Genomic DNA, 23,636 nt, shown 5'->3' with positions numbered 1-23,636 from the left:
GGAAGCAGCTGGGTCCCGTGTGCTGGCCCAGGTGTCTGACTTCCCCTCCCATCTTTGGGTCACTGTGGTCCTTGAAGGCAGCCATCTTCCCTGAGAGACTATCTCCTAATCACTATGTGTGCAACGAGTGGATAAGGAGAACTAACGGCCAATTGTTTTGAGTATCGGTTTCCTTTGATGGAGACTTCCAACTTCACAGATTAAAGATATGTGATTCAGAGAGCGTTTTCTCACCACTCCAACTTTAAGTAACAATGTATTTAATTAGGTGGAGATACGAAATTTGTTGAATGCTTTTGAGAAATCAAGATGTCTTCACTCTAAAGGAGAAAAGCTTTCCTTCTCTGGTATTTGGACAATGACCTAAAACGGTTTCTGACATGCACTTAGCAGTCTCCATCACAAATTGAAGGCTCATGGCATGAAGACACAGGAAGGGGGCAGCTTCAGCCTGTGGTACAAGCAAAGAGGCCTCACTCCACTCAGTAGTGCGCTCCCCACTTAGGTTCAAAGTAAACACACACAACCAAAAAGAAAACAAGGCTACAACTAACATTCACTTTATTCAATTCTGTTCTCTTGACTCAGAAGGCAACAAAGGACCACATATAAAAGGGAGCATTTTTGAATATATGTACATAAAATTGGTCTGGGTACAGGCGTCACGGTGATAGAAAACTGACATCCCACATCACTAGTGCTCTAGTCCACTCCTACAACAGACACGTCGAGGCCTTAGTCCTTCACTTCCATCTACGGCACACCAGGACTGTCAGGATTACAAAGTGAGGCACTCATACAGACAGGGGTGGAAACACACAGCACCACGGTACTGTCTACCCTTATACTAACGCCAAAGCCACTGTTGGAGAGTGTTTGAAAAAAGCCCTCACTCATGACAGCTGTTTAAAGATTTGACACAGCAGCGACACGCTGAAAACAGGATATCTGATTGGCAGGGCAAATTAAGTGTGTGGATACAGGGCAGCTTAAGCAAAGAACTTAGAGACCCTTCACAAAAGAGGTCTTTAGTAACACTTCAGTGGTACTCTGCTTCGTCTTTTCCCTTGATAATGACTGAACAGTTAAGACTCTAGGCTTGTTTTAAACAAGAACTTTGAATGTCACAATGTAAGAGCGAGGCATCACAGACTAGCCTGATACCCTCCATCCTGGAGAGGAAAGGAGCAAGCTACTTCGCAGCACCGTGCTGACAAGTGCCAGAGTTCTTGCTTAAGGGCACCAGCTCCTGTGTCTGTAAACACAACAGTGTAGAAACATCCAAATGCATCTTCTGTGTTTGTCTTAAAAATTCATCTGTTCAACCTAAACTTAAGAACCTACTTTAATGGCACATCTGTGCAACACAGACAACATGCCTAATAGATAAATTCATCGGTGGAAAGTTACTGTTACTTGTGTGAGGGGAAGGACGATCTAAGACTTCACAGTATTAAACCAAATGTTGAAATAAAAATCACTTGTTCACATCTGCAATAGAGATGTCCTATCTCCTCCTTTCCCCCCAGAGCACGGGAGTGGGGGGTGGGGTGGGGGGCACAACTATAAACACAGAACTTTAAGGCTAGCTACACACACATTTTACACTGGCATTTTCTTCCGCTTTCCTCTAAACTATTAGTACTTTGTAGTTTAAAAATCAATCCATAATTTGTTAATAGTGAACAACTATACATTTCAAACTGACCATCTGATCACTGGTCATGTAAAACTAATCCCAAATGGTGATTTGTCTTCAAATTACAAATAATAAAGCACAAAGGTCTTTCCTAGTAAACTTCCTTGAAGACTGGATTAGCCCAATTCAAAATAAAGCAGAAGTCTTTAAATTCCCTGTAAAAACAGGCAGCAAATAGGAACACAGTTTCTGAACTGAGCGTTTTAAATGTTTATGACATTGATGAATAAAAGCTGTATGCCACCCCAGCAAATATTATGCACAATAAACTCTTATGAGGACATATCTAACTGAAAGCCCCAGGATAAAGCAGAGCTGAAAAACCCTGGAGGAATTCCACAGTAAGAGAGCACAGAGTCTCCTGCCAGTAAAATGGGGGCAAATTTTGGTAACCTGTACTGTTTGTGTTTGTTTTTCAACAAAACAAGGTTCATTTAAAATTTTGGAGGATTAATAATTTTAAACTTTTTGTGGTAGATCTATAAATTATTTAAAATTAAAAATGGATCGTAAACAATGTTATATGCCCAACTCACGGACATCTTTCTCCCCAAAAGACTGGTTTTTATAGACATATCCAGGGCAGGTGGCAGGGCATCTTAAAATGCTAAGTCTTTACAGCAGGACTCAGTCTGTGAGTGAAGGGGGCTGCTGGAAGGACCTTACTTTACACACAGGAGAAAGAACTGTTACAAAGTGACAAACAGTGTTAACACTGGATCCCATGGCAAGCACTGTTTCTGTTTCAAATATACTGCAGTTTTAAAACAAAATATTTGCTTATCACTTAGTGAATAAAAACAATAAACAAAAGCAGAACACATCGCTCTGTATATTGGTAGCTTATGTTTGGCTTTTGTACTTAAAAAGAGGGGGGGGGGGACCAAAACTTAGACCTTCCCATCTATGGGTTTTAATACTCCATGGAATTCTTTTACAGTCTATGACAGCTTCTAACACTACCCTTACAATACACCTTCACCATTAAACACTGGGATGATGGACCAACCATCCTAGTCTCTTCAACTTCACGGCTTGAGTATTCAGTTCTCCATGATCTCACAGCACTTCTGCAATGCAACTCCTTCCTATGTAGAAGACCAGCTCAGGTTGCTTCCTTTCTACAAACAAAATTTAGTTTTATTTGCAGTTTTCCATAAACAAAAAGCTTTGGAAACTGAGATTTCCTGACGTTTTCACTGAGCCTCAGCTGTAGCATACTGACAGCATGTCGGGTGTTCCAAGCCCCACACCACAGCCTAACGTTAGCCTCCCAGCTGTCACAATGTGTCACAATGTGGGCTGTTGGTGTTATCCCCGAAGATTTCTCACCTAGCATGACACTTCTGGCCACTGCTGACAGAAAGAGCGAGCTGTATGGAAGGGGAGGAGACTAATGAAAATCTTCATTGGTAGTTTATCTAAGTATAGACATGCCCCTAACAAGCATAAAACCCCAACTCCCAATGCTGATCACTAGGAATATTAAATTATCAAAATTAAAAATAATTTCCTCATCTAGCACAACATACTATACAATATTACAAACACAGACACATGAAAACAATCGGGCAGTAGAAAATGTACAACAGCTTTGGTGTTACACGGAATAACTTCCAAACATGACTGTCTGTGAGGCACTCTGTCCATGTCCCTTCCCAGACTCCACTGCTCCTTCGGCTCCTGGTAAGGACTGACCAGCCAAGGACAGGATGCGGTTACCTGGTGAGAATTGCTGGCAACACCATCAACTGTGCTCCACAAGATGTCACTCAAAGTCTCGCCTATACACTACTGCTCTGTGGCACATTTCCTGTCGAGATCACAGCAGGTCCAAAATAAAGTGACAACTAGATTTAATAAATTAATATACATTTGTTAAAGATGTACAATGCACATTCTGTTTAATCCAAGGTTTTAGGGCGTCAAGGAACTCCTATTTACACATGTACAGAGGTCAGATAGCAGTGGTGTCGGCAGATGCAGGGAGGAGCAGCAGTGCCGGACGTGCTGCTCTCTGAACGCTGAGGACACAAGTCAAGTACATCAACTTAAAACAACGCTGAGAGATCACAGGGAGAATCTCCAAAGTGAGAAGTCCACAAAAAAAGGACACGGAAAGGCAAGGAGAAGGTCAAGGAGCTGAGATAAGCACTTTATTCTTGGGACGACTGTGGAGGTGGTGTGGACGGGCCTTGCTTGCCAGATTTGCGCTCATAGTTCACCAGGCGCTGCCCCACAAGGTACCTAGAGTGCAAAAACAGGGTGGTTACTTTCCTGTATCACACACACACACACACACACACACACACACACACACACACACACACACACCATTCTTCCAGGGAGCTGCCAGTGACACCTTGTTAAATGTACTCAGATCCACTTACTAGCACTCTTTCAAAAGGCAGGCCAGAGAAGAGCAAGATGGAGCAAGATCTTAGGTCGGGTGTGGTTTGTGGGAAAGTGCCAGAGGGTGGAGACTGCACACGATGTGCAGTGCCTTTACTGCAGTGGGGAGCTGAGGTCCAGAGTGGGTGCAGCAAACAGATGAAGAGCATTTTCTTGTTTCCACTGGTTAGGGCTCACACTACATAAGCCACCTTAGTGTTCAGATTTTAGGAAGCAGCCTACAGACATGACGGGCAAAGGGCTGGGACCTGAAACACTTTGGTTCTAGAGCCAAGGAGCAATGGAGATAGCTGGTGAGACTGAATCATGTGACCGAACAGAGGAGTCTGCTAACTTACACGCTGTGAAGAGGGAAAGGCGATGGCAAACAGGGTGGGCTCTAGTTGTGAGGTACACAGTGGGGAGGCTGGAGAACCTCCACAAGGAGAGGAACATCTGCCCACCCGCAGCAGGACAGAAGAAGAGCTGCAAAGAGGGCTCACTGAGTAAGCAGATGTCCTGGGCCCCGACGCCTGAAGGTGGCAGGAGACAAAGCCAAGGGCATCAGCTATCAGAGCTGGGCACGTGTGTGTGGAGGCACCTGCTGCAGGCTCTGGGGCAGACCGGGGTGGGCCAGGAAAGCCATGCAGGTGTGTGCTCAGACTAGCGCATGCACGGAGCTGTCAGGAACAGAGGGCTGGGACCCCAGCTGGTTTTTCAGTGACACAGGATGGTAATGTCGTGCCACATGATTATTCTGAGGATAGGAAAGCAACCCACAACAAAGGCTTGGCACATGTTAAGAGGCTCAATACGGCCAGCTCTGGATTCTCACGATCATCTTCTAACCATTTCACGCATCTCTTTTCTGTCAATGCACACAATCCTCAAGACATCACTCAGCTTCTGCTGTTTATAAAGCTCACAGGTCTTACTGCTTCTGTATCCATGATCTCAGTATCTCAATTCTTTTTTCATGAAGTTAATCATTCTTTACACCACTGCTCCCCGACAAAGCAGTGCTTTTTGAAACTGAGGATTTTATAAATGTCCTAAACTATGGTGCTATCTCGCAGAATACATGGAGCCCTATCCAGCACACATCATCACATGTACATCACATCATCAGGATATGTCAAGAATGCGGGCGACAATGAACAAGCAAAGAAATACAAGTATATACACACTAAGTGATGGTGATTTGCTCAAGACCCAAACTCATTCAATGACAGAAACAAGATTCTGAACTCATGTTCTACTCTTTCAACCTCCCTCCCTCCTGGAAGTCCATGCCCCCTTCTCTCTGCACCTCCTACAGATCACGCTATGCCCAACGGTACATACACAGACACACAGCACATGCTAAAGAGTGCACTGGGCCACCGAATGGGAAATAAAGCGTGGACACTGGAACCCAAACCTTCTCCTCTCAGTGACAAGGAAGAAGGAAGGTGGTGACAGGAGGGAGAAGGAAGGGATGACTGAGAGGGAAGAGGGAAGAGAAACGAAAATGATGCTTGAAAATACTATGATAAAGCAGTATTCTGTCTGCTAATTAAAAAATAATACACACATTAAGAGAGAGGTGAGCCCAGAGCTCGAGAAGACTGAAAAGGGTAAACATGAGGAAGGAAAGAGGTAGGGAACTCTGCAGTACTCCTACCAAAGCAGTACTTCAAAACTGACCACACTGAAAACCATCCTCTTCGATCTTGCAGGGGCACTGTCCTTTATACTCCGTCTGTCGGTACTTGTATTTGTATGTCATTACAGTTTTCAGAGACGCCTTGAACGATTTAACTTTCCTTCTTGAAAACATTTCTCTTAGTATCCTCAGAATAAGGAAGGTGGCTATGGACTCTGTCTCAGACAGGCATGTACCAATGAAGGGCAGCACTGTCAGCACGGACGTGATGGCTCCCAGGCCATCAGGCCCAGGCAGTTATAAACGTGCTTTCTTTGTAAGACACATGAGAGCACAGGACTCAGACTGCTCTGAAGCCATCGAAGTTCCCTAGTTTGATCCTTCCCAGGATGCCCTCCTCTCCAGCCACAAACACTCCATGCACTCAATCTGTTAGCTAACCCTGTTAATGCTACATACAAAGTACGTCCTCTTCATTTTTCTCATGGTTTATCATATTGAGCACAAAACCCACAAATGACATCACCTTAAGAGTAGCTAGATGAACAGAATTCTGGACTTACTTGTCATTTTTAATGTGTTCATAAAGGCGCTTAAACTGGCGGACCTGGAAGGACAGGATCCCCATCAACACAACGACCATCAATAAAAACGGGTAAATCCGCCGGTGGACTAAGTTCTGCATCTCCGCAGTAACACCTGGTCAACCAAACAAAGACAGTCTTATTAAAGCAAAAGAAAATGGACTAATAGGCCTGTGGACTACGGTGAGGTCTGGCCTAGGACAGCAGAGAGACTTCACAAATGCTCTCAGACTCGAGGACTACACACAGGCAGTGAGTCTTACACTAACATCTGCTTCTTTTCTGTGAAATAACTTGAGTGCAGGTAGGTGCTTCCCAAGTTTCATCAAATGCAAACTTCCTGGACTCCACAAGCAGTTGGTGGTGTCATTTATGTATTTCAGCTGTATCACCATTTAAAAACTGAAAATACTGTGCTTATACTATACAGAGAATGGACTAGGGCTCAATGGTAGAGTGCTTGCCTAGCTGAGTGTGGCCTTAAGTTCAATTTCAAGCACTGAAAACAAACAAACAAACACTGTGCCTAAAAGATAGGAGATCTGACTAGGGATGAATTGGTATAGTGGTTGGCCAGCTGGGTTCGATACCCAGCAGCACTGCATAAAACCAGTCAGTGGAACACACATATAATCCCAGTGAAAGGGAGACAGAAACAGGAGAACAGAAATCCCAGGTCCTCCTCACCTATACACCAAGTTCAAAGGCAGCCTAAACTACCTGAGACCCCACCTTCCCACAATTCCAAACACAGTATATAATCAAACATGTATTCGTTTTTATAACACTCAAATACTTCCTTTTCAACTTCCAGCTTGAGAATTTTAACTCTCCTTTGGAATAGGGGAGGCTTTAAAACCAGAGCAAGTATTCTGAAGGAAGTTTACCTAAACTGGTTTACCCTAAACATCATTCATCTACTGTGGTGAAAGATCATGCACTCTGGAGCCCAGTGCAGCTAGAATCTCCCTTTTCTCTTCTTAAAACTTACAATTTGAGGAAGATGTTCAATCACTATGAACTTTAATTTCCTCACCTCTAAACTGAAGTTGATAAAAACCTTCAAGAGGTCTTCTAAGAACAAGAGACAGGGGTGGGGAGATGGGCTACACAGCAGAGGACCTGGGTCTGACCCCTGAGCCCACAAGGGAAATTTTGGCACGATGGTGACACTTGTAGTAACATTGCTGCAGAAGCAGAAACAGACAGATCCTTGGCATTCAATGACTAGCCAATGTTGCCTATTAAGTGAGCTCCAGACCAGTGAAAGACCCTGTTTCAAAATAAGATAGATTGTTCCTTATTGTTACCTAAGCAACAATATCCAAAGCTGCTCTCTGGCTTCCCCCAACACACACCATGAAGAATAACAACAATAACTAGGTAAAGCACCAAGACAGTGCCAATAAGTGCTTTATTATTCATTTACTACTGTTACCCCTTTGATTAAGAGTTTCCCAAGAGGTATAATAAAATTTACTTTTCTCCTTTTCATTGAGACAGGATCTTGCTATGTAGCACAAACTGGCCTCAAACTTAAGACTGTCAAGCTTCAGCCTCTCAAGTACTTGGATTATTAGGCTTAATTATTAAAATAATTAATAAAATAAATTAATTGGAAATTTCTAATCCTTTCCTATGACAGTTTAGGTGTGGAAATCAAATAGTAATTTGTGTGTGTGTGTGTGTGTGTGTGTGTTTTGAGACAGGGTTTCTGTGTAGCTTTGGCTGTCCTGGAGCTCCCTCTATAGACCAAGCTGGCGTCAAACTCACAGAGATCCGCCTGCCTCTGCCTCCTGAGTGCTGGGATTAAAGGCGTATGCCACCAATGCCCAGCTTTAAATCGTGATTTTTGTGTATACAGTGTTCTGCCTGCATGTGTGCCTGCAGGCCAGAAGAGGGTACCAGATCTCATTACAGATGGTTGTGAGATACCATATGGTCACTGGGAATTGAACTCAGGACCTCTGGAAGAACAGCCAGTGTTCTTAACTGCTGAGCCATCTCTCCAGTCCCCAAATAGTGATTCCAACTCTACATACTATCAATGGGGAAACTGTAATATACTTCAATAAACATATTAAAAAAAAAAAAAAAAAAAGCCAATGGGATATTCCAAACAGCCAAAATGGCAACAAACTAACTTTGGTTTAACTTTAGTATTTTTTGTTGTTGTTGTTGTTGTTCTTCTAATAAACATACTCTTTGAATTACCTACCTAGTAAAGGAACCACACCAGAAGCTATGACATACGGTATACACAGGGAAAGTAAGAGCACGGAGATCACTGGAGCCGCCAGCTTACGAATGATATAATGAAGGTCGATGTTCCGAATGCCATTCGCATAAACCTGAAATGTTAAAAAGCAATGGTTACGGTGTAGGTCATTGAAATGTTCAGAGGATAAAGGTGACTGTCATCAAGTTTGATCTCTGGGACCCACAGAACAGCAGGAAAGAACTGACTCTCCCAACTTGTCCTCTAACCATCACATGAGTGCTGGGGTACCCAGGAAACCCTAATCATCTTAGAAAAATGCTGCTATGTAGTTCTGCAGGAGAAAAAAAATGGATGAAAGTGGGAAACCTTGAAAATGAAAAGCACTGTTGTAGACAAAGAGATAAGACAGAACTGTCTTTATTCTCTTCTCTTGGCTTCATGGCTTCTTAGAAGCCAGGGTGTGGCCCAAGCCAAGCCCTTATTCCAAGATCTGAAGAACAAGCAGGCTTAAGCCTCTAAAGACATGGTCCACCTCCTAGCAAAGCAACCTGCATGTACTATCACTAAGGAGCAGCATCCCCGTGCTTCTCAGTCAGCCCTCATTATTTTCCTCATCTTGTGTCCCCTTGTCCCACCCCACCCCCCCCCCACTCTAAAATGCAACAGACAAAGGGATCCCACAAACAATAACCTTTTGTGGCTCCCAGCTACAAATAAACACTATTTCCAGACGTCTTTGCAAAGGTCAGAGAGTTTCAATTGGGAGACATTCCAGTGTACAGGCTCCTACTTCTACTAGCAGGGCTATGCTGCCACAGGCACACACATGGTGGCCTTCTGATGTACTATTTCCTGGCCTGACTCTTGGTCTAAGAATCAACAGCTTGAGGGTCCAGGACTACCTTCAATGATTTTCTCATGTACGCTGGCCAGAGAGAACTTTAATTTCTATATATCAGGAAGAGGTGGGTCTTAAAACTGCTGCAGACCTGTAAGACTATCTATCTAGCAATTTCCTAACAATAAAAAAGCTGAGCTACTCTGCAGTACATTTTCTAGATAACTAAAGTTTAAAAAAGCAAGTACTAAAATAAATCTTTTCATAGGCTATTTGGATAGAAGACATCTTTCTGAAATAAATTACTGTACATCCTATTGGTTAGCATTCAAAAGCACAATCCACTTTTTTCAAGGTTAGCACCATAATAATCAAGTTACCTGATAGTTCCCTAATAGAGCAACTGTCTTAGACACTATGTAACCAGAGTATCCCTAAGCAAGCCTGCCTCTATCTGTTATTTGAGTTTTGTCTAGTACAGGTGTAGAAGTAGGAATACATCAGAATGTCTGCAGTGGAAAAATGACAAGGATCAGTTTTCCTTCACTTTAGACAAACCTGTAGGTATTTTAATTTACTGGCTAACCTCTGGGTGAGTTATGGGTGACTGACAAAAACCCACCATGGTGTGTGAAATCAGAATGAGCACTCAAGTGCCTTGGCATCCTCAGCATAAGTATGGCAAGCAGCACCTGAAGCAGCACTTGTAGGAAATCCTCCTTTTCGCTCTTTACATAAAAGCAAGATACAAAGGGTGGTTCACCCTCCTGAGCCTACTAAGAAGGGCAAGTGTAACGCAGAGACAACATGAACCTTTATAGGCCTAGAAAGGACCACAGGAAACAATGCTGATGAACCTCATTATGCACTGTCTCGGCTTTTTCAACAGGGTCTCATGTGGCCCAGGCTGTTCCTGAACTTGCTATATAACTGAGGATGACCTTGAACACATGATCTTCCTTTCACATCTCAAATGTTGTAAGTCAGGAACGCAGCAGCACACATGGCTATGAACCACTTCTTTATCATTTCTCTTCTTCTCCCAAGAAGCTGCTTATGGTTTCAAAATTCCTTTTCTTTGGTTTATCTAAAATTTTGTTAGTCTTTCTTAAAAAACAATGTTATCCGCTAGAATTCAAAGTTACCTCTTTAATAATTACTTATTCTCAAGGCATTATTACTTTAACAGCCATAATATGAGAAACAAAAGTGCCTCCTCCTTAAAAAAGGGAAGAGAGGCCGGCAAGCTGGCCACGTGGGTAAAAGTACTTGCTATGCAACCCTAATGACCAAGTTTAATCCTGGAACCCCACAGTGGAAGGAGAAAACCGACTCCCAGCACGTGCACACACGCACGCATGCACAGAGAGAGAGGAAAAAAACTGTATGTGCACATTAATGAAAATAGAGAGCTCAGAAAAGCAGAAACATGAAAACTAAAATTCCATTAGCTAAATACAACCAGGACCTATTTCCCAGTAACTTTCTCTGAAACTGACTTCTTACCTGTTCAATGACAGTTTTCAACCACCACTGAGGACCCATCAGAGTGATAGCTGCGATAATTTTGGCATGCAGCACTCCTAGTGCCCAGTCCTATGGTTAGAGAAAATCAACAACACTTAACACATCTTCACTGACTTTGACGAAAGTTTACACAATGCTGTTCAGTTTCAGAACAGAAGCTGCACAGGACTGGGAATGCTGACAGCTTCTGGGAGAGAGAGAGTCAGTTTTCTTTAAGAGTTCTACGCTGACCAGGAGGAGGCAAACAGATCTCTATGAGTTCAAGGCCAGCCTGGTCTACAGAGTGAGTCCCAGGATAGCCAGAGCTGTTACACAGAGAAACTCTGTCTTGGGGAGAAAAAAAAAAGAGTTCTTCGCTGGTGGGTAAAGGCCACACACCCACAAGTATATACGGGTAGCACATATTTGATGGATTAAAAATACTTTTCTTCCCAAAGGAACAAAGTTGGGAGCCAGTGAGGGAAGGGGGGATGAATCTAGGAAGAGTGGAGGGAAGGAATGAATGTGATCAAAATAAAGTGTACAAAACTCACAAAAAACAAAGAGCGGGGATTAATATATAAAAGCTCAAGATGAAGATAAATCTTTTAGAAACCTACATTATTCTCTCAAGAGAATATAGAGAAGTCTGGGCATTAATGGAGACCCCAACAAGCGAATAAAATGAATGCTATTATTTTATCAACCATACTTGTTGCTTGTCCTGTGTTATTGGTATGGACTGACCAAGTTATGTTGTAATAAGACATCTGGGGCCTAAGAAATTACTCCAAAGGCTCACAAGCTCAGGTATTTGTGGTGTTCCTGAACTGTTACCAGATCAAGACTATTTTCCACTCCCAGTACCATTGAAACTAAGGTCCTCATGGTACCCTGCCTCCAACCTCTCCCCTTCAGCTAGCCAGTGACTACCCTATCCATCCCATCCCATCAAGACACTTTAAACAATGTACATCAGACCCTACAAGCATTAGTCCTTGCTTAGAAACATAAATCCTCATGACGACACAAAATATTCCCTTACATTTTTTTTTAAATTTCATTATTTATTTTGGGGAGACAGGGAACAAGTGCATCTCATGGCACATGTGTGGATCAGTTCTTCCACGAATCTGTGAGTCCATATATGTGAGTCCTGGACAGCAAGCTCAGTGAAGAGCAACATTTCAATCCAAAAGTATTCTGAGGGAGGGATTTGTATAGCCTTTATATTTTAAAAGCAAGAGCAAAGTCATTACTTTAACATCTTTACCAGGGTTCCCAGAACTGAAAAACTATCTTCCTAAACCAACTGCAAAAAGTAAACTAAGATATTCAAAGCTATTTTTTCTGATCTCAAACCATTAGCAACAATCACAAGGATAAGACACACATACCTGCCAAGGGTAGAAAAGGGGAGTCTGGTCAAGAGGGACCCTCAGAGGAGCAACAATAACCAGCTCAAACAGGAGCCCCAGTAGCAATGGGACAACTCCGGCCAGCAGCACAGCAACTATCAAAGTCTTCATGATCTAGGAGCAAACAGGACACCTCATCATTACAGAGGAGACTCTGTTATAACAAACTCTAGTCCACTATCAGGCCTGATGCCCATGGGCAACTGTGCTATTTTAAAAAACATCTACACACACTTTTATGTTAGATACTTCAGTGAAGTTTCTTTTTTTAACGCATATATGTACATGTCTTGGGACATATGCAAATGGAAGCCAAAGGACCATCTCAAATGTCACCCCCTCCTTTAAGAAAGAGAGTCTCACTGGCCCAGAACTCATCAATTAGGCTAGGCTGGTTAGCCAGCGAACCCAGGCAGCAAGTACTCCTGTTTCTGCCTCTTCATAACTGAAATTACAAGAACACATCACCATACCCAGGATGTTATGTGGGTCCTGGAGACTGAATCTGGGTCCTTCCACATTGTGAGGCAAGAGTTTTATCAGACTAGTCATCCCCAAACCCATGAAGTGAACTTGCTAGAATGCATGAATGCAGAGCTCTAGCTGCAACAAAACCTATTACTACTATGGAATATTGCTGTAAAACAAAATTTTTCCAAAAATTTCATTTACTGTTCTATACAACTAACAAGATGACTTTGCTATTTTCCTCAAAATATCTTTCTCAGTACTTGACTTTTATCTGCCTGCAAAAAAAAATCTACTGATTCGCCAGAGCACTGACCTAACAGGTACCTAACTCATAAACTGATATGAACCCTCAGATGATTCATCCTAACTCTATTTAAAGAAATTAATCAAGCCAATCAGACTGACCACATTAGAACAGTCTGGTTTTCTGATGAAAAAATAATCTGATCAATACATTAACGACTAGAGCTAGTGTATTCACTATGCAGCTTTAGAATTTGGATTAAGTAGCAAAATAAGAACAAATTGATAAAAGGAACTACAAAATACTTACAATGAAATCAGTCTTACAGTGACTCTGGGTTCTGGTGACCTCTTTACAAGGTGGTTTCAGTGGACACAACTATTCTAACATATGACCAAACATGGGATTGGTGGAGTAATACATACTACCTCTTTACATGGCATTTGTGACTATATAAAAGACTACCAAATAAAACTAAAATTAGCTGGTTTCTGTATTAAACATTGTTAAGTTGCTCATTATCCTAAGGATTAAGTAGCAATGAACTCCCTCCGCTCATAATCTACAATAAATCTCTCACTACACACGTGGATTTTATCAATACACAGTAATGATACAATGGTGGAAAAATGAAATATGCTAGTTTGATTAGAACACACCTCATATACACAGGTATTAATGAGTTAGCATGTAGGTGCAAATAAAAATTATAAAAATTAAGAATGGTTTCAGCATAAATATAAATATATAAACTCTAAGAAAGCAAAATATAAACTCAGATTACCCAAATGACTACATAAAGAAGTGCCCTACCGTGTTCACTAGCCCAGCCAACAGTGTGTACAGGTATGCATGCCCACACTCAGGTAAGGATCTAACTGACTCTGTGAAATCAGGGTTTGAGATTACTTGTTCATTACTTGTGCATTCACATCTCCAAAAGCATTTTCTATAATTCTTAATTATTTCACAAGATCACTTAGCAGCATTCTTCTGTTAACTCAAGTGCATCTGGGTACAGAACTGTGGCTTTCAAGTGAAACGGAAGGTTACTACCTTAAAGGAACAGTCATTCTGATAAAAAGATAAACTCTCCTGAAAGACAGTGACAGAGAGAAGATAAATAGGAAATAGCTGTTAAAGTATTTACTACCATCAGACAGGACCAATCTCTTATTACAGAAACCTACCATGAGGGACCACTCTTTAACCTTCTGGAAAATCACTCTGCGTCCTTGGGGCATCCAGGCCACCAGCACCGTCACCGCCCTTATGGTTAGCCAACATACATAGAGACCACAAGCAGCCGTGTACAGCTCGTGGATTTTGGCGGTCCCCGTCCAAAATGACATTAACCAACGGCCAGCAAATACTGAAAATAGAAAGGCTGACAAATGAGACATGTGGCTAGGTAAAGAGAACTGTAATCTTGACATTCTGTAAATATTTTCACATCAGAATAAACAAAAACAATTCTCTAGAAAACAGAATCACTTCATTAAGAAATACCTGAACACAGGGAATCAATGAGCCGACTCTCCCAGAAATGCACGCTGGCATGCCATGCCCTTTACCAATTTCCCCTATCCTATCCTGGGAAGTTAGGAGCATTGGTGCTTTCATTATTTTTACTGCCAACTAAAATTATTAGCTAATAGGATAAAGATAGAAATTTTCTATTGTTTGTGCTGTCAACACTTTATCTAGGAACCTTATAAACAATTTAGGTTTTCTTCCAAATAATCCTGTCATTTGCACAGAACACTCAGTTTTATAAAATAAAGGAGTGGGCACAATAACATTTCAAAACACAGTATCAAAGAATACTGTATAAACCTTCTTTTAAAAAATCAACACCAAAATAGAACAACAAGACTGGTTTGAAATCTCCCTAAAGGTTGCTAGTTTTGTGCTTTGTCTTCTGTTTTGAGACAGGGCTTGACACTATATTCCAAGGTGGTCTGAAACTCAAATGCAGTCTTCCTGCCTCAGCTTCCTGAGTGCTGGGATCTCAAGTGTGAATCACAGGGACAGCAAAGACTGGTTGGGAATAAACTCTATGGCACAGCCACCCAGTAACCTGCTCAAGCATATCATTTACAGGATTGTTTAACTTTCTGTCCATAACTGATTGTCAATAAAGCTGCCTACAATCTCTAGTGCTCTCTGATGGACTGCCTTCCTCCCCAGTACTGCGTCTGAACACCTAAACAGAGCTGGTCAGTGCGTGAGCACTTTCACCTATCCTCTCACTCATGCTCCGATGGTCAACCATTCATCCAACAGACATGACCTTCACCTCAGCCACAGGCCTTGACCCAGCAGTCACAGAGCAGAAGATAGATCTGAATGCGTGTCTACATAATAAAGCTCATGCTTTTGCCTGGTAAACTGTATAATACCTCTAGTCAAACTAAGCTGGCTCAACAGTCAAACATTACAAGCCATACCATAATAAGCACAGACTTCTCATCATCTCACAAACTAGTCTGAATATGGAAATAGCTCTTTTACAGACAAACACTGCACTGGGAGTACAGTAAAGCATTCGTTAAGCCTGAGGTTCAACCAACAAAAAAAGAGGATGGATATATTTGTTCCATGAAATAAGTAAATGTGCATATTAATCCTAAGACACCAAAATCACCACTGACACCCTGCCAAAGTGTTTAGTGCTCTATGTAAGTGTCTACTCAAGAGTTTGTCTCTGAAATGCCTCTATTAGTTTGACATTTAATGGCCAATTTCTATTCTCTCTCTTCCTTCTGTTCTTCTCTCCCTTCCCTCTGCTTCTGAGAAGACGGGTAGCTTTCGGCCTATCAGTTAAGTTGTAGCTAAGGGAGGTAACCTATGGGAAGAAGCAAGACTCCATTAGCCTCAAATGTGCACCTTGTCAAAGCTCTTCTGTAATGAACTAAAACTACTCTTCCTACCATGTAGGACTAGATTAAAGGAAAATGTTTAATAACCATATTCAATGACGCTGAATTACTTTCATATTACAAAATTCAAACATAAAAACTAGTTTATTTATTTTTTAAATACTGGTAAAACCATGGGCATGGAACATAAAAACTCTGAGGATGTTCACATTGTAGCTAGGTAGTTAGCCAGCTGGGCTGGAAGAAGGACAAGGAAGCTTCAAGTCTTACAAGGTCAGAAGTCTTCCCGCAGAGTGTTCAGCCAAGAGGACGTTTGCATCACACATACTCCCATTCCCCACGGCTCAGAGACCATTGAGGAAGAGGGAACAGAAAAGGTCAAACACAGCAGAACAGGCCCACTATACTCACAAACTCACAGCAGCTGTGTTTGCTGGCACATGATCTCAACAGGATCAAGCCAATCGACTTCTAGCACCGAGTAGGAAGGAGTTCATGAGTCCTACCCCTAACTGGGGAACAGCTGATGGCTACTAGGGAAGACTCTGTTTTCTGTAAGGGTAGGGGCTCCTGACAGGTCGACCACTCTATAGTGCTGGGCGGTGGTGGCACATGCCTTTAATCCCAGCACTTGGGAGGCTGAGGCCAGTCTGGTCTACAGAGCAAGTTCCAGGACAGCTAGAGCTACACAGAGAAACTCTGCCTCGAAAAATCAAAATAAAATAAAATTCTCAAAGAATCAATAAAAATCTTTTAAAAGTCTCCATGTAGAAATAGTAAAACTTCACTTTTAAGCAAATGAAGGTAAAAATCATAATTTCTCCAAATTAATAATTTTTTTAATTTTTAGAAACATCACTTTAAATTAATTTTAATGTCCCTAGTTATTCTTTCCCATCCTTATAACTACTCATGGAACAAATTTTAATACAAATTTGATGTATAAAATTATTGAGCTAGTATTATAATCAAGAATCATTCACTATACCATTTAGTGGTTAATTACTATCAGTATTATTTGGAAAGTCTTGACTGGACATAAACAACAGGACAAGTTATTCTGTGATTTGTCACTGGCTTTGTACACTCCATCCCACTGATAGATGACCTCTGGAGAGGACGGCAAGCTACTGTATCCAATCAGAGAGGTTTACTTGTTAGATGAAGAAATCCTGCTGGTTGGTTGAAATGTTTAGCAAAGTCAAGGCCAGAGAAGATCAACATTTGTGAATCCCAGAGTTGAGGAAACAGTCTAACTTTATAAAGTTCTTTACATACTGACTGAGAAAATGTCTTAAGTCTTACAAATGACTTTGAAAACCCACAGTACGATGCACCATGAAAACTGAGAGGCTGTAGTGCCAAGCTCTAGAATAAACCCACAACTGTTTTTGGAACTGGTGAACCTATGCACTGTGGAGTCCAACAGGATGAAGTACCCCTAAGGGATCAATAGCCTATAAACCAAACAACTATTTCCATTTCTATTTGATGACAAATCTCTTCTCCATAAGATATACCCTGCTTTGAGAAAAGAATCTTAACATCTAATAGCTGAATGCGAGGATAAACTCATACCTGGTAAGGTAAGGCAAATGAGGCTGGCAATTAGTAATGTTATGCACATGAAGACAATCAGCAGAAATATCTGCAAGAAAAAAACAGAGGTTGTAAGTGGTTCCCATGTCCTCAATGTATTCTGCTACTCCTCAAAGAATCCACATAACACTCCCACTAAAAAAGCCTGCCACTGGGAAAGGGACACATGCCTGTAATCCCAGAATTGATGAGGAAGAAAGAGGAGAGGGAGGCGGCCTGCACCTGTGCTCTCGGGGGAAGGAGTGTTTTCACACAATCCGATAGACCCACAATAAAGAAGCAAACATTTATACTCAGTAAAACAAACTCAACCAAAATTTAATATTAACAAATTTAAAATATCCATCCTTCTAAACAGTGCTATTCAATTAGATGTCCTGTGTGGTGATAGAGACATCTAGTTCTGCACTGTCCAACACAGCAGCCACTGGCCACATGTGGCTATTGAGCTCCTGACATGTGAATAGTGTTGTGTAATGATTTTAAATTTTATTTTCATTACTCTTAACTATAAATAAATACATATAGCCATTGGCTATTGTCTTGGGAAGTAACAATGGAACAACAGTGCACACAACAGCACACACAGGGAAGAGGAGCCCCCTCTCCTGGGCTGAAAGGCTGCACTGTAGTTCATTTTCTACCTTACCAGGTACACCTTCCCAAGACCAGAGGGCAGAATTCTTGAGAAAAAGCTCATTAACACTCTAACTTTGCCTGCCTGAACAGCCTTCGTGATTCTGTCTCCAATGGCCTTTTTCCCCCTAATTCAGCAAGAGGGCTGAGTGAAGACCACGGAATAATGAAACAGGTGTTCACTATGAGGTCTGCTTTTAGAATCCACAGAAAAAGGAACCTTCTTGTTTCCTTCCCCACTGTAAGCAACATTTTCTAGAATATGTTGTTGCATCAAAATAGATGTGTTTCTCAGTGGGGCAGGAAGCACAAAATCACGAGTGCCAACTAGTATACACATGATGTTCAAGACTCTCCACTTGGCTGTAGCCCATCCAAGAGTCCTGTCTGCCACTGCTTCCTTTGTCCCTCATCTTTCCTCTGCATACACCCCCATCCTCTAAATTACAATCAGTTATCCCCAGTTCCAAGCTTACCATGTCCCAGGTGCCCTTTCCTGGCATATGCCTGGAATGCCCTTCCTACTTTGCACTTCTTAATCTGCTTGCCCTTTCAGCACTAAAGACAGCTTGGGTATCACCTTCCCCATGAAGATTTCTATGCACTTGTATTACAAACCAGTGCCCTCAGTAAACATCTACTCTGACAACCCCAATCTGCTATTATTTGGTTTTGCTTTTTAATCTCCCAAAGTTCTCTGAAAGTGGTTTCAGGGCAAAGACTGCATGCATGATCTCTATAATCCTAATACTCATCAAAAATACCACAGACACTCAAGGTGTGCTTAGACAATGGCTACATATGACCCACAGGTAATCGAAAAATAAGATGACTATTTTTACAAAAAAAGAACTGAGGATAAGAGGTTTAAAAAAATCTACCCAAATTTCAAAATAATCAGACTCATAACTTCAAACCATTATAAACAGGGATTTGAAATACAACAAATTGCATGTAAATGGCACTAATCATCAGGATAAATTTCTGACAGGATTGTGAATCACAGAATGACTGCTAGCTTCAAGACCATGAAACAGGCATATTTTCAGCCAAGCTGGTCTTCAGTTTCATTAGATATCAACATGAGATGACCACCCACATCTGGCACATGCCAGGTCCTTAAGTATATACTGGACATGGTAAGCTTGGAATTACAGATAACAGAATATATTTAGGAGATGGTATATGCAGAGGAGAGGTCTGGGATGGGCAGGAGCCAGAGAGAAGAGCCTTGAAGACCATACATACACTACTCCACACTCACTGCATTGTGCTTTGTGGGCCTTTGCCCACTGAGGAACACAGTTCTGTTCCAATCCAATAGCTGCAAGTGGTGGGGATTAAATCAGAGGCAAACACTAACATGTCATTACAGTTCCTGACACACACTTGAAATGTTATCCATCTCGCTAGCTTCTAATTTACAATCTTTTTTTCTCTCAAACAACAAGAGCTAAAGTCCATAGAATCCTAATTCCACACAGTATCCATCTCTAAAACCTGATAACTTATTTTGAACGTCAAAGCTGCATGAGTAATAAAATAGGTTTGTTTCCAGGAACCATAAAGCATAACTACACAGCACCAATTTAACAGCATTAATTCTCAAAAGAAAATTGAAAGAAAAGACTAATATACAGAAATCAGGCTATATAGACTTACCCTGAGTGGGAAATTAAAAGGCCGGCGGTAAGGCTGAAAGCCGACAGGTCCTCCCTGCTGGAGTATGGCTTGATGGGCTGCATGCAGACCCTCCCCAGCAGGAACAGCATTGTTGTTTCGAGCAGGCTGGTTGTTGTTGACCTGCTGATTTGCACTGTTCTCATTTTCTTCCTGGTCTCCCAGTAAGTAGGAATGAAGGTCCCTACATAGAAGTTACACCAGTGAGTCTCATTTCAGGTCAGAGTGACAATGACAAGCATAGTGTATTTTCTTAAAGGACAGAAAACGTGTATGTGGATTCTATAGAGACCATTGCTCCTGCTATCTAGACTAAATGCTAGTGTCTGCTTCAAATTAAACTCTTCCAACTATGTTAGCTAGCTTGTGGGACACTCCACAAATTCAACCTATTTTGTCTCCTCACCCAACATCTGCGAAGAAGTCAGTGATTTAGAGGAAAACATAGACAGTTGGCATTAGGCTCCAGAGTGAAAATCTTTTTCTTCTTCCCAAATGATTGCTGTGTCTCCTGTACAAGCTACAAATCAATTTAGACAAGAATAGCACTGGAGAGAAGGATGGTGTTTTATCAAATATAACCAAGTCTACACCACACAGTAATTTACCACAGTTGGCCAAATATTTCACAGAAACTCCCTTATCTCATAGACTCAATAAATAAATTCAGCTCAATAAATACAAATGGTTGTGGGGATTAACCCTGATCATCAACCTGACAAGATCTACAGTCATAGTGTTGGCCAGTTTTATGTGTCAACTTGACACAGGCTACAGTCTTCTGGGAAGAAGGAACATAATAAATTAAGAATATGCCCCCATGAGACTGGCCTGTGAATAAGCCTATAGTGCATTTTCTTGATTAGTGATTGATGAGGGAGGGCCTATCCCACAGAGGGTGGGTGCCACCCCTGGGTGAGTGGTTTGGGGATGGGGTGAGTATAAGAAATAGGATGATAAAGCCCTAAGAACCAAGCCACTAAACAGCATTCCTTTATGGCCTCTGCATCTATCCTGCCTACAGGTTCTTGCCTTGAGTTCTCACCCTGACTTCCTTTGGTGATAGACTGCTACCTGGAAGTGTAAGATGAAATAAACCCTCTCCTCCCAAAGTTGCTTTTGGTCATGGTGTTTTATTATAGCACTGGAAATCCTAATTAAGACAAAACCTAGGAGACAGGCCTCTGGAATGCCAATGAGAGAATATCTAAATTAGGCTAAGGTGGAAAGAACCATACTAAAAGTGGGTGATACCATTCACTGGGCAGGCCAAGGATCCTGAACAGAATAAATTAGGAAAGCTAGCCGTGGACTAGCATTTCTTTCTCTCTGCTTCCTGAATGCAAATGTTATGTGAGTAGATGCCTCAAGCTCCTACTGCCAAGACTTCCCCACCACAATGAACTCTACCCTCAAAATGTAAGCCAAAACAAACACGCTCCTTTAATCTGCTTCTGTTGGGTATTTATCACAGCCACACGAAAAGTAACTAAGTAACAAACAAGAAATCAAACCTTAGAAACTTTCTTTACCTGGTTAGCATCCCTAACAAAGTAAATATAAAATAAAGGTAAGTTAGCTTGTCTTTAAATGCACTGCATTTTTTAACTTTTAAGTTAATTTGTATTGATGGAACGGTCACATTCCTATATAAGCACACCATGCAGTCTAACTGTGCTGCTGGCCCCAATACCCTTTGTTTGCCACATCTAACAGCACAAAAGAAGGTGCAGCAGTGAGCCTGCACCAGGAGACAGGGTGCACACACCCTCCTTGAAAGGTAACCTGTGGACAGCACTCAGCTGTTATTAAACCTAGGGTTTTCTAAGCGTTTTTATTTACATGTGTGCATGTGTGTATATATGCCATATGTGTGGAGGTGCCCACAGAGCCAGAAAAGGTGTCAGATCCCCAGAGTTGGACTCACAGACAGTTGGGGGAGCCTGACATTAGTTCTGGAAATGAACTGGATCCTCTGGAAGAATAGCAAGAACCCTTACTGCTGAGCCATCTCTCTGGACTCTAAAACTACTTTTTATTGACTGGAATGAAGAACGCACTTCTTTCAGGAAGGTTATAAAACAAGATAGGCCATGGTAGCACACGACTGTACTCTCAGTATCAAGAAGACTGGGGCATGAGGACTCTATGGTAAGACTGTCTCAAAATTAAAAATAAAATATGGGGCTAGAGATGTCACTCAGTGGTATAGCATTTGTATAGTATGTATAAGGTCCTGGCTTCAATCCCCAGTATCAAAAAAAAAAAAAAAAAGGAAAAAAGAAGTTATAGAGATAGACAACACAGAAGCCCAGGGAGTCAGCTGCCATACTCACAGCAAGTATCCAGCGGTAACGGTCCATGCACGCACAAGCCCCTTCAGCCACTGCCTCGTGTGTCCCTGTTCCAGCAATGCTGGCAAGACGACCTGCAGCAGGAGCAGCTCAAGGGACAGCTCACTCACTGGAGCATCACTACAACAGTTACAGATTTACGACATGAGTCCTATTTCCATTATGATTTATAAAACATCTAATCAGATTAAACAAGTTTCCAAGCCAAATGAACCCATTGTCTTTATTGCTTTTCTCCCACTCGCTCTTCAAGTCAGTGAGGCTATCCTCCCAGACTCCACTGAAGCTGCTCCTGGTCCCTTGGTGTCCATGCCACTGTGCTCACTTACACTGTGAGAGCAGCATATTAGAGCTGCTCACTCATCCTCCTAACTAGCTGCTTCCCCAGTCTAGAAATATGAGGCCCCGTTCTGTCCTCTTTTTCAACTAAGCTTATTCCTTGTGTGACTGTGACTTGCATACCACCTTCATTTACTACTGATATTTCTTCCCTGACTCCTAACTTGAATATCCACGATGGAACTCAGTGCACCACATTGATGTGCACTTAGAACAAGCATCCAACCAAACCATTAATCTCTTCCCACTGTCACCTCAATACATTAAGCCCATATTTCCCATGCTAAGAAAGAACTTCTGATTTCTGACTTCCTTCTTTACATCTCACATCCACACTGCTGGACTCATTTTGACTCTTAGCTTCCACTGCTACCTCCTTCACCTGTGCCCTTCCCATCTCCACTAGGATCATCACATTCTCTTCTGGCTACCCTCCTGCTTCTAACCTCATCACTCTCACTCTCTCTCTTATCACTGAGGAGCCAGAGTGAGCCCGATAGTCAAAGTGCTAATTACAGCCTCAAAGACTCAAAAAGCTGGCTTTCAAGGACTTCTCTGACTTCATACCCAACTATTGTGCTCTCTCCTTCTTAGCCAAACTAGCCTGTCAAACAGACCTGGGTGCTATTGTGCCCACCTGAGTCACTCTCAAGGGATGCACATGACTCAGCACCCCTTCCTCACCTCCCTTCAGGGCTTTCCTCAACTGTCACCTCTATCAGTTACTCCTAAATTAAAACCCCATTGTGGGCATTCTCTATTCTTTTCTCTCCTTTTCCCTAGAGCAGTAATGATTATTAAGCACATCACATGTCTTATCTATTTAAAAGCCTTTCTCCTTGCCCCAAAACATAACCTCTACTATGGAGGAACTACTGACAACTTTTTAAGAGAGGAATAATACACCTAAACTTTCAGAAAATCCAGACAGCAGGGATGAGGGTGGGATATAAATGGAGAGCAAAGGGAGACGGAAACTAAGCTACTAAGTGGTAACAAGTTGGTTTAGTGCAAGGTCTTAAGGAGTTGGAACCCACAAAACTTAAAAGGACAGAAGTAAACTTAGAGAAACAATCTCATTCCCCATAGCTTGAGGAGAACTCTGGGGTAATGAAGTCACTGAAAAGTT

General features: G+C 41.9%; 1 protein-coding gene across 4 annotated transcripts in view; it reads right to left on the bottom strand.

Annotated features, from left to right (window-relative positions):
* Window positions 1-544: 544 nt before the first annotated feature.
* Marchf6 (membrane associated ring-CH-type finger 6) overlaps window positions 545-23,636 on the bottom strand; it is a 66,726-nt gene continuing 43,634 nt past the window's right edge. Inside the window, exons 18-27 of one of the 4 annotated variants that reach the window (XM_028882034.2) lie at window positions 22,151-22,288; window positions 19,797-19,998; window positions 17,478-17,547; window positions 14,208-14,404; window positions 14,074-14,112; window positions 12,282-12,416; window positions 10,885-10,974; window positions 8,538-8,670; window positions 6,299-6,434; window positions 545-3,946 (exon numbers count right to left, since the gene is read on the bottom strand). In XM_028882034.2, coding sequence (XP_028737867.1) covers window positions 3,856-3,946; window positions 6,299-6,434; window positions 8,538-8,670; window positions 10,885-10,974; window positions 12,282-12,416; window positions 14,074-14,112; window positions 14,208-14,404; window positions 17,478-17,547; window positions 19,797-19,998; window positions 22,151-22,288 — 1,231 coding nt within the window. In that variant the 3' untranslated portion in view covers window positions 545-3,855. The remainder of the gene's footprint in view (window positions 3,947-6,298; window positions 6,435-8,537; window positions 8,671-10,884; window positions 10,975-12,281; window positions 12,417-14,073; window positions 14,113-14,207; window positions 14,405-17,477; window positions 17,548-19,796; window positions 19,999-22,150; window positions 22,289-23,636) is intronic. The other 3 variants (XM_028882035.2, XM_028882036.2, XM_028882037.2) reach the window with 3 other exon arrangements.

The sequence above is a fragment of the Peromyscus leucopus genome, chromosome 11 (assembly GCF_004664715.2).
Source record: "Peromyscus leucopus breed LL Stock chromosome 11, UCI_PerLeu_2.1, whole genome shotgun sequence".
Classification (NCBI taxonomy): domain Eukaryota; kingdom Metazoa; phylum Chordata; class Mammalia; order Rodentia; family Cricetidae; genus Peromyscus; species Peromyscus leucopus.
This window is presented reverse-complemented; position numbering and strand designations above follow the sequence as displayed.